Here is a 14,689-nt window from a genome sequence, read left to right as displayed (position 1 = left end):
GGTTCTGGGCTGAGGATGAGGAAGGAGCTCTGGAGAACTGGGGTGAGCGAGGGAGCACCGGAGGGAGTGAGCTCGTTGGAGCAGCACGTGGAGGACGCTGGCTGGTGGTGAGCTGGAGCGGCCGCGTGTTTACAGATGGGGGGAAGATTAGAATCTTCCACATCGACATAGTAATTGGAATTACAGAGAGCAAGGACATAGTTGATAAATTCCACTACGGGTTTGCAGCAATCGTCAGGAGTTACGGAACTGAACAACTGGTCATCATTTAGCCCCATCTGAAAACACGCGTTAATCATGGCATCGCTCCAACTCACCAGGTGTAACACGCTCAGAAATTCCTCCACATATTGCTCCAACGGCCTCTCCGCCTGCTGGATGTTGAATAGGAATTCCTCAGCCCAGAACATCTTTGTTTAAGGTTGGTTCTTCTGTCACAAGGGCGTCCTGTGCGGGGAATGAGAAGTAGGGACGAGGAGATCTGGTACATGCACTTTTATTAAATAATCCACAAATGGAACAGGAACGAACAGGAACAGCAGGGAATCCACACATAAACATAACGCACGAGACTTTAAGAACCGACCAAGACACCGGAACAGAACCAAACTTATATACACAGACTAATCAGAGGGAGACAGGTGTGAACGATTAAACAATGACGTAATAATTGAAGACGGAACAGGAAAGACCAAATAAGGGCATACATTGGGAAAAACCACAGAAACAGTCCACAGGGGTGTGACAGTTATCTGGCATAAAAATTTTACATACCAATTAAATTGTACAATTCTCTATTCCAATTTCGATATCACACACATGGCATTTTGAAAAATGATTGCATGCAGTTTGTGTGCATGCCCGGAACAGAGTTCAGTTGAAATATGTCCGATCAATCGGTGCATCTGTACTCCACTGTATAAATGAAATATAGATTAATCATTGTTAAAGTTACAAAGTTAAGCCGGCCTCACACTACAGGATTTTTAGCCTGATTTTGCCCCGATTTTCCCCTCCCGAAATCTGAGCAAAAATCTTGTCGAGCTTCTCGATCAGTCCCGATGTTCTGCACGGATTATCTGGTAATGTGAGACGTTCACAGATCGAATCTTGCACCTCCCGATCTGCTCTCACACAAATCGGGGCCCATATTATGGGACTGACAATGAGATTAGGAGGGATGATTGGTTCGGGGTCCGTGTGCAGTTCTGAAGAGGACTGATGAGAGAGGGCGTCCGCTGGGATATTCTTGGAACCTGGTCTGCGATCTTGTGATCTTGAAATTGAAACGTGTGAAGAAGAGTGCCCAACGTGCTTGTCTGGGGTTAAGTCTCTTTGCCTCTCGCAGGTATTGGAGGTTTTTGTGGTCTGTGATGATGGTAAAAGGGTGGACTGCCCCCTCTAACCAATGACGCCACTCTTCCAGGGCCAATTTGATGGCAAGCAGTTCTCGATTTCCCACATCATAATTTTGCTCCACCGGAGACAGCTTACGAGAGTAGAATGCACAGGGATGGAGGACTGGAGGCTCACCGACTGCTTGAGAGAGCACCGCACCCACTCCAGTGGTGGAAGCATCGACCTCAACCGTAAACGGGAGTTCTGGATCTGGATGATGTAATAGGGCTGCAGTGCTGAATATATGCTTGAGATGTTGAAATGCTTCATGGGCAGTGGGGCTCCAGGTGAGATGTTGTGAAGACGGGTTTTTTGACATACTTTTGTAGGCTATCTGTCCGTCAGAGACACGTCTCTGTGCGATCACTTGAAATTTTAAATGAACAAGGCTTAAAAACACCTGCAAATGAGAAACTTTCATGATGATGCAGCAGTGGCCTGATCAGGCCAGTGACAGATTTGTCAACTGTCCTGAGAGTCTTTCACACTGGCCTCGGGCCATCGGGCACTCCTTGTTGTCGAGCCCTGTATAGGCCTCTTTCTCATCTGATCTAATGATATCTGTGAATTTGTCTAGATTGAGTTCTCAGTAACTGAGATCTTGGTCTGGATGAATCTGAGTACTGTTCTATCTGACCTTTGACCTCAGGGAGGCAGTGATCCAATTATATGACCTCTGAACTTCAGATTTGTTCTTTTTGAGGCCTACGTTGATGTCAGGCTGTCTGTAGTACTGTTCAGTTACCTCATATCACGCCACTGCTCTAGTAAACAAAGGTAGATGTAATTTAAGTTTTCTGCTAAAATGTGACCCTGGACCACAAAACCAGTCCTAAGGGTAAATTTTTCTAACCTGAAAGCTGAATAAATAACCTTTCCATTGATGTATGGTTTGTTAGGATAGGTCAATATTTGGCGAGATACAACTATTTGGAATCTGAGGGTGCAAAAAAATCAAAATATTGAGAAAATCACCTTGAAAGTTGTTCAAATGAAGTTCTTAATAATGAATATTACTAATCAAAAATTAAGCTTTGATATATTTACAGTAGGAATTTTACAAAATATCTTCATGGAACATGATCTTTACTTAATATCCTAATGATTTTTGGCATAAAAGAAAAAAAAAAATCATTTTGACCCATACAATGTATTTTTGGCTATTGCTACAAATAAACCCCAGCGACTTAAGACTGGTTTTGTGGTCCAGGGTCACAAATATGGATGTTTGGATAATGTTTCATAAAGGCATTACAGAAGAACTGTAACTGTTTGTGATCACACCAACCTGAACCTAAACACATAAATCATGTCGAAATTTCATCTGTGGATGGGTGAAGACGATCAGATCCACACCCATGTGAAGGTATGTTAACTACAGCACACTGTAAATAACACAGCTCAATATACTAAATAAAATATTTAAATGTTTCCTCTAAGATATATGCACATTTAGTACATTCAAATGCACTTAGTTACTTTGGCTGGTCTGTTAGTTTATGCATGAGTTAGAACCTCAGATCAAATAATGATAGGTCATTTTAATTCAGATGTCACTGTGATCTGTTTCTCAGATCCAACATCTGCATCAGGAGAAAAAAGGCCTCATTTTTTCAAAAGCCTTCAATGGTAATATGCTGTGAACTCTTGTATTTGTTATGTTCATTTGTGCTGTACTTTATAGCTTTTATATTTGTGCTGTCCTTTATATTTTAAATAAGTATTTATATTATTCTTTTACATCAGGGGTGGGGAATGTTGATCCTCGAGGGCCGGTGTCCCTGCAGAGTTTAGCTTTAACCCTAATCAAACACACCTGAACAAGCTAATCAAGGTCTTCAGGATACAGGTTGGTATTTTTTTTTTTTTTCAGGGTTGCAGCTAAACTCTGCAGGGACACTGGCCCTCCAGGATCAAGGTTCCCCACCCCTGTTTTACATTCTGATAGAGTAGTAATTATGTTACTCATGTCACTACTGTAGTACTTTTTCATGAATTTATTATTAATTGTTCATTCATGTTAGTGGGTCAAAGAAAATCAAAACATGGCCAATGTATTCACACTTTATGAAGACCTGCAGATCTACAGGACACACTTCATCAACAATCAGGAAGTAAGTTCTTCACTGAATTCAGTACATACTGGAATAGTACAGGAATTCAGACTGGGCCTTTGCCTGATCTTAGAAAGTGACTCTACAGTGACTGCTATGCTTACAATACAGATGCACACTGGAGCACATCAATGTTAAATAGATATAAAGCCAATCTACTGTTTGCTATCTGCAAATATAATATGCTATGTGTAAATAAAACAGAGTTGGTGTCTTGTTTTTCAGGGAAAACTTGATTCCTCCTGATATACAAGCTCTGTTTCCCTGATTGATTTATGTCAGGCCTGCCATCAGAGGGCAGTGTTGATCTTACCTGTGAAATATGGTACTCTCAACTCAACCAATGAATGGAGTAATTCATCACTGCGCTTACTGCACAACACTGTGACATTAAGCCTTGGTTTTTTTATTTAATTTCGATAACTCTTCAGTATAGGGACCAGTTCTCACTGTTAACTATGCCTATTATTAACATACTGTCTGTTTTTAGAGCCTATAAAGCACATCTTCTGCATGACCATATTCTATACTCCTAATCCTACTCAATATCTCAATTTAACAACTACCTTACTAACTATTAATAAGCAGCAAATTAGGAGATTTTTTTTTAAGCAAAAGTTATAGTTAATGGTTTGTTAATAGTGAGAAACATTAAAAATCTACAAAAAAAAAAAAAAAAAAAAAAAAATTAATTAATGGGCATTAAAAGTCTTAAATTGTCCAAGAAAATCTTATGATTATGATTTCAAGAGGTCTTAAATTTGGGCACTGGAAGAGCTGAATTGCGATATGGCTTAATGTGACGATTAAACTTCAGGCTACGATTTCATTAAAGATGAGCGCTGCACGTTTCAGTGTCCGGTGCTGTGCTGCTTTGTGTACTGCCTTTACCGGGGAAACAGATATATTTCAACCATTCCAAAAGTGCTATCTTCTGGCAGAAAATGAATATGGAATTTTAATAAGCCTGTTGTTTTCGTTCAGACCACTGCGAAAATTGACGCCTGTTTTTAACCTGCAAATTACGCAGATCTGTAAATGTGAACTGGTGGATCGATAGGAAGATAATGCATTATAAAATATAGGCAGTAATATGTATTTATGTTATTTAATTAATATAATTGATTGATAATAATCGTTTTAATTAATAAAATAGTACTTTTGACTATTGAGAAAAAAGACTTTAAAAACACTGAAATGTGAAGTCATTTTATAAACCTTTTTTTTTTTTTTTTTTGGTATTTGAACTGTAAATCATGCTTTTTACAGTTTAATGTAAGATGGAAACAACTTGTTTTAGCTGGTCTACCAGCCTGGTTAGGCTGGTCAAGCTCGGTTTTTGGTTGTTTTTTGGCACTGCCCTACCCCACTCATCTGGTGTTCATTATATTTGTGCAGGTCTTATAAACTCTTAAATTTGAGCCTAAAATCCTGCAGAAACCCTGAAAGTGTGACCGTAATTTCCTCTGAAACAAAATTCTCATCAGTGATTTATCAGCTCTTACTTCAGTGAGTATATCAACTGGCACCACCTATTAAGTGTTGTTTTACAATATTTAGTTAAGTGTATTTTATTAAGTGTAGCAATTATTAAGTTTTATTAAGTGTATTTTAATAAGTGTAGCAATTAAGTGTTGTTTCACAATAACAAAACTGCATTTCTTGCTGTAAGACTTCTTGTGTTTCTCATTGATGTATCAAACACTGACTCTGGGTGACTTTCATTACTCAAATATGTTTAGAAGATTTTTATCTCATTCAGGAGAGTGTATGTTGTCAGTGTATGATTTTCTAATTTACATTAAATGTTGTAGAGCTGATGTCAGTTAATATAAAAAAAAATAGTTATTTATTTTTTTTTTTTTAAGTGAAAAAAGGTTCTTCACCATATTAGTTTCAAATCATCAATACTTGACCAAAGCAACATCCAGCTTAATCACTTGCATCTTATGCACTTTATTTCTTCATCTATTCACATTGTTGTGTTATTAAAATGTAATGTAAGCAGCTCTACATTGATCCAGTTCTTCACAAATCCTTCAGATGAATCAGATGACAAATACTTTATATAGTTTTTATTTACTTTTTATTTTATTTTCTTATCTTAGCTAATTCCTTAGCTGGTGCCTTGTGGTAAATGAGTCATCCGACACTCACCGGTGACATGATACATTAGGGTCAGATATATGTTACAATTTAGAAAATCTAATTTATCACTATACCCCATTGATTTTTCCAAAAAGCAAAATAAGACATTACTGCCTGAGTTTCCTGCAAAAAAAATAGAAATAAGCCCAGAAAAAAAAAAAAAAAAAAAAAAAAAATCTTAAAATACTTAAACCAAGTGCTTTTCACCTACCCAAGACTAACATTTACGGTATTAACCTGTATAAAAGAGTGTCATATATAATGTAACATGACATTACATAACATTCTTCAACTAGACGTAAAAGAAAAAAATCATAAACCTAAAAATATTATCCAGCATACACAAATCAACATGAGTACTAAGTTACTGATCCACTATTTATCTTAATAAACTTGAGACATCAGCATCAGCATCAATTAGAGTCTATTCAGTGATCTCTTTGCCGTCGATTATAACCTTGGCACCAACAAAAAATGCCTTTTTCCCTTCTTTGCGTGCAGCTTCAATTTTAGGCCAAAGCCTCTGGCGTTTGGCTTTGTCTTTCGCTGTTAGTTCCTTCTCAAACTTAAAATTACTGTAACGATGATATTCTGTCTTAGAAGCTTCCAGCAGAAGGTCCTTGGTTGATCTGTCTGTAAAACTCAAGACAACCGGTCGAATTTTCCCTTCCCTTTTCTGCCCGAAGCGATAAACAATGTCAATATGATCAGTAAAGTTATCTGCAGCCTTCGGTAACACAGTGCTGCAGATAGCAATCACACGCTCTTTGATATTCTCTTCGTCTTCTCCTTCTTCTTCTTCTAAACCGTAAAGCCATAGATTCTCTTTTCTTGTATTCCGTTCAACCACACTTTTTCTTCCAGCTCTGAGATTCTTGTCTATTGATTTTTGATGATTTCATTGACTTTTTGTTCCAGCTCTGAGATTCTTTTCTGTTGAATTTCAGTTACTTGATTTTGATTTTTGTTGATTTCATTGACTTTTTGTTCCAGCTCTGAGATTCTTTTCTGTTGAATTTCAGTTACTTGATTTTGATTTTTGTTGATTTCATTGACTTTTTGTTCCAGCTCTGAGATTCTTTTCTGTTGATTTTCGTTTACTTGATTTTGATTTTTGTCTGTTTCATTTACTTTTTTTTCCAGCTCTGAGATGCTCTGTTGTTCTATGCTTATTTTCTTATTCACAATGTCTTTCTTTACATCTTGCATATCTTCAGAGAGAACTCCAGAACATGGCACAGTTAGATCTGCACAGCTGCTGCTGTGGGCGTACGATTGCGCCTCCATAGCTTGGTCAACAGAACGATCTTTCCCAGAAAGAGATTCTCCTTCATCTGTATTTTCTCTTTGTTCCCTTTCTGTCAACTGACTCATTGTGGAGTACAAACTAACCGTAAAATCCTTGCCGTCTACAAACTTCAGGTATGTTGGGCTTGAAGCGTGCAGACCGATCAAAAGCAGACTTGCTTTGGAATCTCTCTTGCAGTACTTTAATGTCATTAGGCTCGTTTAAGACCCGCCTAGCCACGCCTGAAATGTAGGCGTCTGCAGTGAGGGGAGGAGTTCTGACCCTCGAAGTAGGCTAGAACAGATAGCCTACCCTACGAGATCAGAATCAGAATGAGCTTTATTGCCAGGTATGTTTACACATACGAGGAATTTGATTTTGTGACAGGAGCTTCCACATTGCAACAGAATGACAGTGATAAGACAAAACACAGATAATAAAAGAATAAAAATAAAACAAGTAATTAGAGAATAACGATATACAAATTGACAATATTGTATGTACAAGTATATTACATGAATAGACAATTTTGGATGTATGTCTTTGTACAGACCACAGGCGTCTGGAGGGGATGTAGATGCTCTGAAAAGAGAGGAGATAGGAGAGTGGCTGTTCTGTAATCGAATACCAACTTGAACTTGATGCCAGTGCAGAGAGATAAGAAGCTGTGTGACATGACCTCTCATGGGCTCATTCAACACATCAGTTGACATGTTTCTCTAAAGGAACAAACTATAATAAAGGAAAGGCACTTAAAGCTTAAAAAAAAAAAAATATATATATATATATATATATATATATATATATATATCTGTCTATACACATAAAGTGTATAATTTTTTGGAGCTAATGAGCTGAAGATCGGAGGAGGGAAAAAGAGATGCAGAGCAGAGAGTGTGTACAGGGCTGGGTACATGAGGAACAGGATGAAGAACCGCTGCTTTAGAACCCTGACTTTGAAACTTGTGAATCCATTAGAATTGTTAGAAGACAGAATTGCAAATCATGTGAATAGATTTTTTTATTTGTTTATAAGTTTTGACAGCAGTTTTTTTGCATGTTCCTGGGGTTTATCAGGTTTGTGATGTCACCAGCCTGGGAAGTAACTCGTTGTAGTGCCTACGAGCCATTTTTGTAGGCATTGAACTGCCATAATTTTAAAAGACAATATCTCTGTTTGCACTGAACTTTCAGCATTGTAACTTTGCAGATATTGTTTATCCTCAAACAGCAACATACTAACTAGGGTGGCCATATATGCCATTTATATGGGACGCATCCTGACCAGAATTTTTATATTGTCTAAAATATCCAAATCGGTTTGACCAATAACACGCAGGTATTGTACATAATCGACCAATCGTGCCACGCAAGAAGGTGAGATCTACAGAGTACAATCAAGCGATGCAAATGCTCGTTTGTTCAACTTGAAGCATCGCTGCTCACTGATCACCAAAATACGTATGACACCAAAATACTGCGAGAGCAGTTCAAATGCATAAGGAGACGTCTGCGCTGCTCTCGTGAATGTAATACAACAATCAATCTACAAAGTGCACACAGCCAAAACCTAGATATTTTAGGCAATATAGAAATCCTGGCAAAGACACATCTCATAAAAACGGCCCATATTTTCACCCTAACACAAACTAAAATGTGAAAAAACTGAAATCACCATCATTCACTCCTTTAAACCCCCACAATTTTTAAAGGCCAGTTTAGGAGTTCCAAATCATAAGAGATTAGGATTTGATAAAGACCGCAACCTCAGGCATTAGTTGCTAATGCACCTCTTGAGATCAGGGAGTGAGGTTTACCTGTACAGTTCTTACCAGCTGGCCTCCATATCTCAACTCTGACAAAGTTGCTTGTTACCACATCACAAAGTACATTTCCCAAAAGACTGACTACCTCCTGTAGAATATCTGGAATAAGACATGGCTCATATTGCTCCTCCAGAAGATTGTGGATTCGGTATTTATCATTGCCAACTACAAAGTTCTTCCTTCTTCACTGTGGCCTTGGTGTGTCATACAGACTTTACACTACTGGCCCTGGCGTCGGAGTGGTCAGCTATTGAGAAAGAAGTGGGAAAAGTAAAACACTAATGATTCATATAAGACTTAGTGTAAATGTAAAGTTTCAGATTCAATACAAGTTCAGTTTAACTGGCAGCATGTGAAGCATGGAAAAAGAAAAAAGCTTCTGAAAATTTTCCCACTCTGGCTTCTTATCGTATAGGACAAAATATAAGACATAATATTTAAATTTGTCAAAATATAATATCATCATCATCATCATCATGTCTAATAACACAATACCTTTGCACTTGTGAATAGATAAAAACAAGAAAGTGTAACTGTTAACTTTGCCTGCAAATAGCGTAGTACAAAAAGCCTACAAATAATAATGTACTAAAAGATATATACTAATTTCAGAAAGATTGTAAGTATGTGTTGACATGCCAAATTATGCACTATGCAAATGATGTTTTCCTTTCTGTTTATTATGTACATTTACATTTTACATTTAATAATTTAGCAGATGCTTTTATCTAAAGCAACTTACAAAATAAAAGCAATCAGACCAAGGAGAGAGCAACAATACACACAAATAGAATAGAATAGAATAGAATAGAATAGAATAGAATAGAATAGAATAGGTAAGAGCTAGTATTAACTGGTCAGGTGATTACAAAAAAATTAGATGTTTTTTTAAAATGGCTAAAGACTCAGCTGCTCAGAGTGGGGTAGGCAGGATATTTCTTGTTTCAGAACATTTAGAGAACATTCAAAAGTTATGTTTCCACGATGTTTGCCAAATGATGAAATCGAGAAAACATTCCCTTAATGTAACAATCACATTATCAAGAAAAAATGTTTTTATAAAACCTAAATATGGCAGAGAATATTTTCATAACTTAATAGGAACATTAGTGAAACGTTCTTGTAACATTTTTTGTAAGCTGGGGAAATGTCATTTTTTTTTTGGGTTTGCATTCAAAAGAAAGTGAGCTGGTTGACTGACTTTGAATAAAGCAAATGCTTATCTTGGGTGTGAAATCGGAGACTTAAGGAAGTGATTTGATCTTTCTCATTCTTGGCAGACATTCTTGACATATATGAAGGCACAAGTTAATCAGGTTGAACACGTTGTTATGTATAGGCCTGTCACGATAACAAATTTTGCTGGACGATAAATTGTCCAAGAAATTATCGCGATAAACGATAATATTGTCGATCTGAGACCATTTTCATCTAGAATAATGATAATGGCATAATAATGCACATACGCCTTTCAAAATTCAAAAACGTTTATTTTTAGACTATTTAACACTGAAAATGGAAAACATTTTAAATATCCACAATAACAATGAACAAAACAACCAAAAACAATAAAAGCAATGGACTCTCAGTCTCTGTTAACAAAAAATGCACTTGAATAAATACCAAAAACAATAAATAAAATGGATGTAAACAAAATTGCACTTCAAAAAATATTAAACAATAGGCTCAACATGCATTCCATAACAGGCAAAACTGCCTGTTAGGACCTTTGTAAACAAACAAACAAAAAGCCTCAAGCCATATGCAAAAAACTTTTGAAAAATAATTTCTCCAGCAAAAAAAGTGAATTGCAGTCTATGTACACCAATGATGAGAGAGAGAGATAGTGATTTTATGGCAGATTCCGTGCAAGAAATACCAACATGTTGACTTTGTGTGGCTTAAGGCAGGATCTCTCAGGAGTAGCAATGTTGCCAGCTGTGCTAAACATTCTCTCAGAGCTGGTGCTTGTAGCACAAATGCACATGTATTTTTGGGCCAACTTGGCCATCAAAGGATATCTTCTTTGATTGTCATGCCACCACACCAAGGGATCACAAGATGCATCAATTGCATCCTCTTGGAGGAACTTAGTCAGCTCTGCATCAGCCAGCACTCTTTTTGGAAATGCAGCCTGGGCCTGACTGAGATTACGAGCTCTTCTGTTTTGAAGAAGGTCACTCAGCCTCTTCTTCTTGGTGAGTGCGGCAGCAGTAGGTTCATCCTCGTTTCCTCCAGTGGCTTTGCCGCAGCTCTCACCACTTGTACCTTCTCCACTTTCTTCTGGTCCTAAGTCCAGTAGCTCTTGCACAAGCTGATGTTTGACATCATCCAGTGCACCTGCCTCCTCCATGCTGCCACGATACCTTGGATCCAAGATGGTGGCCTTTCTAAGTAGGACATTGATTGCAGGTGAGCTGTATTTTTCAGTCAGTACCCTGCACATGTTTTGTTTAATACTGACTGTCAGTGTAGTGTCATCAGGACCTGGAGAGAGAAGGTCGTCTTTAATCAGTTCCAACACAGGCTTAACCGAGGACACCGTGACGTATTTTTCCCCTGAGAGGATCTCTGTGAAGTCAGCCAGTGGTTTCATTGCTGCGTTGATAGACTCCAACACAGCAACATCCTGCCAGGTTGGGTTGAGGTGGCTATGTTTTTTGTCTTCAACCAGGACACGTCTTATGGCTGGGAGTTGCTCCAGCACCCTCTCTACCATCTTCTGCTTAGTGCCCCATCGTGTGACAACATCCTGTGTGAAAGATAATATTGTTCTTGTTCATTAGTTTGTCTATCAACATTCTTAAATAAAATAACTTCTTTTTACATGTCCATTATTTTTATTAATGCTCATATTGACCATTTAACCGTTAAACGAAAGTAAACATTTTGACCGATTATAATACTATGGTAAAGGTTTTTTTTGCTTTTTTGTTTTTTTGCTGCATGGTAATATATATATATATAATCCAAGCTGTGGATTAAGGTAGGCCTGCTATTTTTATTTGATGAAAAAAATGCTGTTTTTTTTCAAAGCTTCAAATTGATTCAGTGTTTTCTTTTTGTCATCATAATTTGTTAATTAAGTTAATAAAATATATTTATTGTAGGCCTATCTTATGTTTTTTATTTATATTATTTTATTGTTTTTTTTCTGTTGTCACTGTCAGAAATGCTGCAGGTGCGTGAATTTTATGTGAATCCAGGTTCTGTAACTACTGTTGTTGATCTGTTCTGCATGTTTCGTTTGCACGTTAAAATAAACCCGTGATTTTTATTTTTAACGGATCACAGACACGTGTCAATTTTATTTTTTACTTAATGCCAATTCAATATTATAATCTTATAATATTAACGGATAAAAATCGGATAACGAGCGGCGGTTGTCGGTCGGGAAAATGAACCGAAATGAGCATATTATAAAAAATATTTTATCTATGAATTAAACACCACTCACCAGTATTAGACTGTGTTGGGGGAGATTAGCCTCACTCTGTGCCTTCCTCAGGTCTCTCCTCTTAAGCCAGCTCAGGTTGAATGTGTTGACCAAACCTTTACAGAGTCCTATGGCACGCGCTGTCCGATCTTTGTTGCTGTCCAGACCATGGGACACAGCGAGATGGAGGTTGTGACCAAAGCAATTGAGCCATGGCCAGCCAAGATCCCTTATTGCAGCAACAATGTTAGCACCATTATCTGTAGTGATGCAAACTAGTTTGTGCTCATCCAGTCCCCAATCTGCTACAGCAGACTTCAGGTTTTCTCCAAGGGTGTCAGCAGTATGGTTATCTGGGACATACCTGGTCTCTAAACACTTGGAGTGCAGGCTCCAGTCAGCACTTATATAGTGTATAGTCAAGCTCATATAGGGGGTCATGTTTGAACTTGACCACATATCCGTAGTGGCAGAGAAAAATTGGATGTCTTTGATCTCGTTTAGTATGTCATCTTTAATGCTGTTGTACAGTTGTGGAATTGCCGTTTGTGACACATATGTTCTCCCAGGCAATTCATACTGGCTGTCAAATGTTTGCAGCATTCGTCGAAATGCCGGCTTTTCGACGATACTAAAGGGCAGCATCTCTTTAGCAATCAAGCGAACTACACTGTCGGTGAGTGCACACCAGTTTGCACTGTCCTGTTTGTACTTTGTTTGTCGACTAAATGCCCCAGTTATGGTGCACTGTCAGGAAGACGAAGACGGCCCGTCTGTTGTAGCTTTTTTTTTTCCCCATCTGGGAAAACTGCAACGGATGATTGTGTTTTAGGTGCATGTGCATGTTTGTTGTGTTACCAGTTTTAGTCGATACTGTTTTACAACAAATGCGACATACCGGCTCGCTCAGGTTAAGTGGTTCACCACGGTCATTCGGTTTGAATCCGAAGTGCTCCCACACGGCAGCTGTCGCGTTTGGCTTTGAAACCAATTCCATGTCACAACTTGCGTCTCGTCTTTTTGCTCTTCTCTGCAGTCGCCTCAAGCACTCCCGCCTTCCCACACAAAGTCCATGTGACTGACAAGCGCCGCCTCCCCACACAAAAGACAATGCAACTGACAAGAGGGTTCGCTTCTCCTACGCTAAGGAAACGAGAGTTGTCATTCAGTCGCGGATAACAAGTATGCAAATGAAATTATCGCGGCCGGAAAAATTATCGAGGTCATTTTTTTTTATCGTGCGATTAATCGATTTATCGACTATCGCGACAGGCCTAGTTATGTACCCTACCTTAAACGGCTGGGCCTAATCAGACATGAGCAATCTTTTACCAGCCTTTTTATATTTATAAGCAATTTGCATGACCCACCAAACCAGTTTCTTTAAAGGGTTAGTTCACCCCAAAATGAAAATTCATCTATGTTTTACTCACCTTAAAGGCATCCTAGGTGTATATGACTTTCTTCTTTAAGTTGAATCCAGTCGGAGTAATATTAAAAATTGTCCTGGCTCTTCTAAACTCTATCATTGCAGTCAGCGGGTGTTTCTGTTACACAGTCCAAAACGCGTAAAATAAAGTGGCTCACACGGGGGAGGAATAAAGGCCTCCTGCCTTTTTTAAAAAATATCCATATTTCAAATGTAATAAACACTTCTCTCTCACTTCATCTAACTGTCTGTCTGACTCACACACGCATGCGCTGTGCCGGCGTCCTACGTTATCCGCCGGAAAGGCAGGTCTCTCGTTAACATGCGTACAACAGATAGCTGAAGTTGCACAAAAATGGCTTTAAATATGGATTTTTTCTTTACAGAAACGCATGGATTCACAGCAGGAGGCCTTTATTCACCCCCTGGAGCTGTGTGAAGCATGTTTTTTAATTGATTCGCGAACTTTATTGTATGTGTTTAGAAACACCCGCAGACTGCAATGATAGAGCTTAGAAGAGCCAGGACAATTTTTAATATTACTCCGACTGGACTTATATGTTAAGAAAAAAAGAAAGTCTCATGTAACCGGTCCGTTTTCGGCCTCTGCGTTGTGTATAAGGAAGACCAGGACACTTGCCACTTCAATTCACTGGAACAGGTTTATTAACAGTCATGCCCAACATGGACTGGCCACCGTCTGTGGATTAACATCAATAAGTTGATAAATCGCTTGTGGACATCTCATAACAGCACATTCCTCTCCCCAGTGTATGTAATGCGAACTGCGATGTTTAACAATTGAGCAATATGATCATTAACACTGAAACATACTATTAATACAAGAATATAAAAGACAATAAAAGGATTAGAAGAGAGAAATACCTGTGGACTAACATCAATAAGTTGATAAATCGCTTGTGGACATCTCATAACAGCACATTCCTGTATGATATAACACCTGTTAGCTGGCTAGAAACACAGAACCACGCTAACACATACGTACATACAGTCCACACGATATATCTTCAAATTTCTAATCCATCCACA

At 38.2% G+C, this 14,689-nt stretch overlaps 1 protein-coding gene across 1 annotated transcript; it reads right to left on the bottom strand.

Moving 5' to 3' along the window:
• Positions 1–10,626: 10,626 nt before the first annotated feature.
• LOC127160040 (E3 SUMO-protein ligase ZBED1) lies at positions 10,627–13,207 on the bottom strand. The gene is made up of 3 exons (XM_051102717.1): positions 13,109–13,207; positions 12,232–12,957; positions 10,627–11,526 (listed from the first exon to the last, which is right to left on the bottom strand). Exons 1-3 carry the CDS (start codon positions 13,205–13,207, stop codon positions 10,627–10,629), a joined length of 1,725 nt encoding a protein of 574 aa, XP_050958674.1.
• Positions 13,208–14,689: the final 1,482 nt, after the last annotated feature.

Source organism: Labeo rohita, unplaced genomic scaffold (assembly GCF_022985175.1).
Source record: "Labeo rohita strain BAU-BD-2019 unplaced genomic scaffold, IGBB_LRoh.1.0 scaffold_281, whole genome shotgun sequence".
Taxonomy (NCBI): domain Eukaryota; kingdom Metazoa; phylum Chordata; class Actinopteri; order Cypriniformes; family Cyprinidae; genus Labeo; species Labeo rohita.
This window is presented reverse-complemented; position numbering and strand designations above follow the sequence as displayed.

What these genes read in the sequence shown, in the direction of transcription:
- LOC127160040 (XM_051102717.1), bottom strand. Translation starts at nt 13,207, where the DNA reads ATGGAATTGGTTTCAAAGCCAAACGCGACAGCTGCCGTGTGGGAGCAC. An exon ending in CACTTAACCTGAGCGAGCCG is followed by an intron (nt 12,958 to 13,108) that starts GTATGTCGCATT and finishes TCTTCCTGACAG; the next exon opens with TGCACCATAACTGGGGCATT. An exon ending in CCCAACACAGTCTAATACTG is followed by an intron (nt 11,527 to 12,231) that starts GTGAGTGGTGTT and finishes TCTTTCACACAG; the next exon opens with GATGTTGTCACACGATGGGG.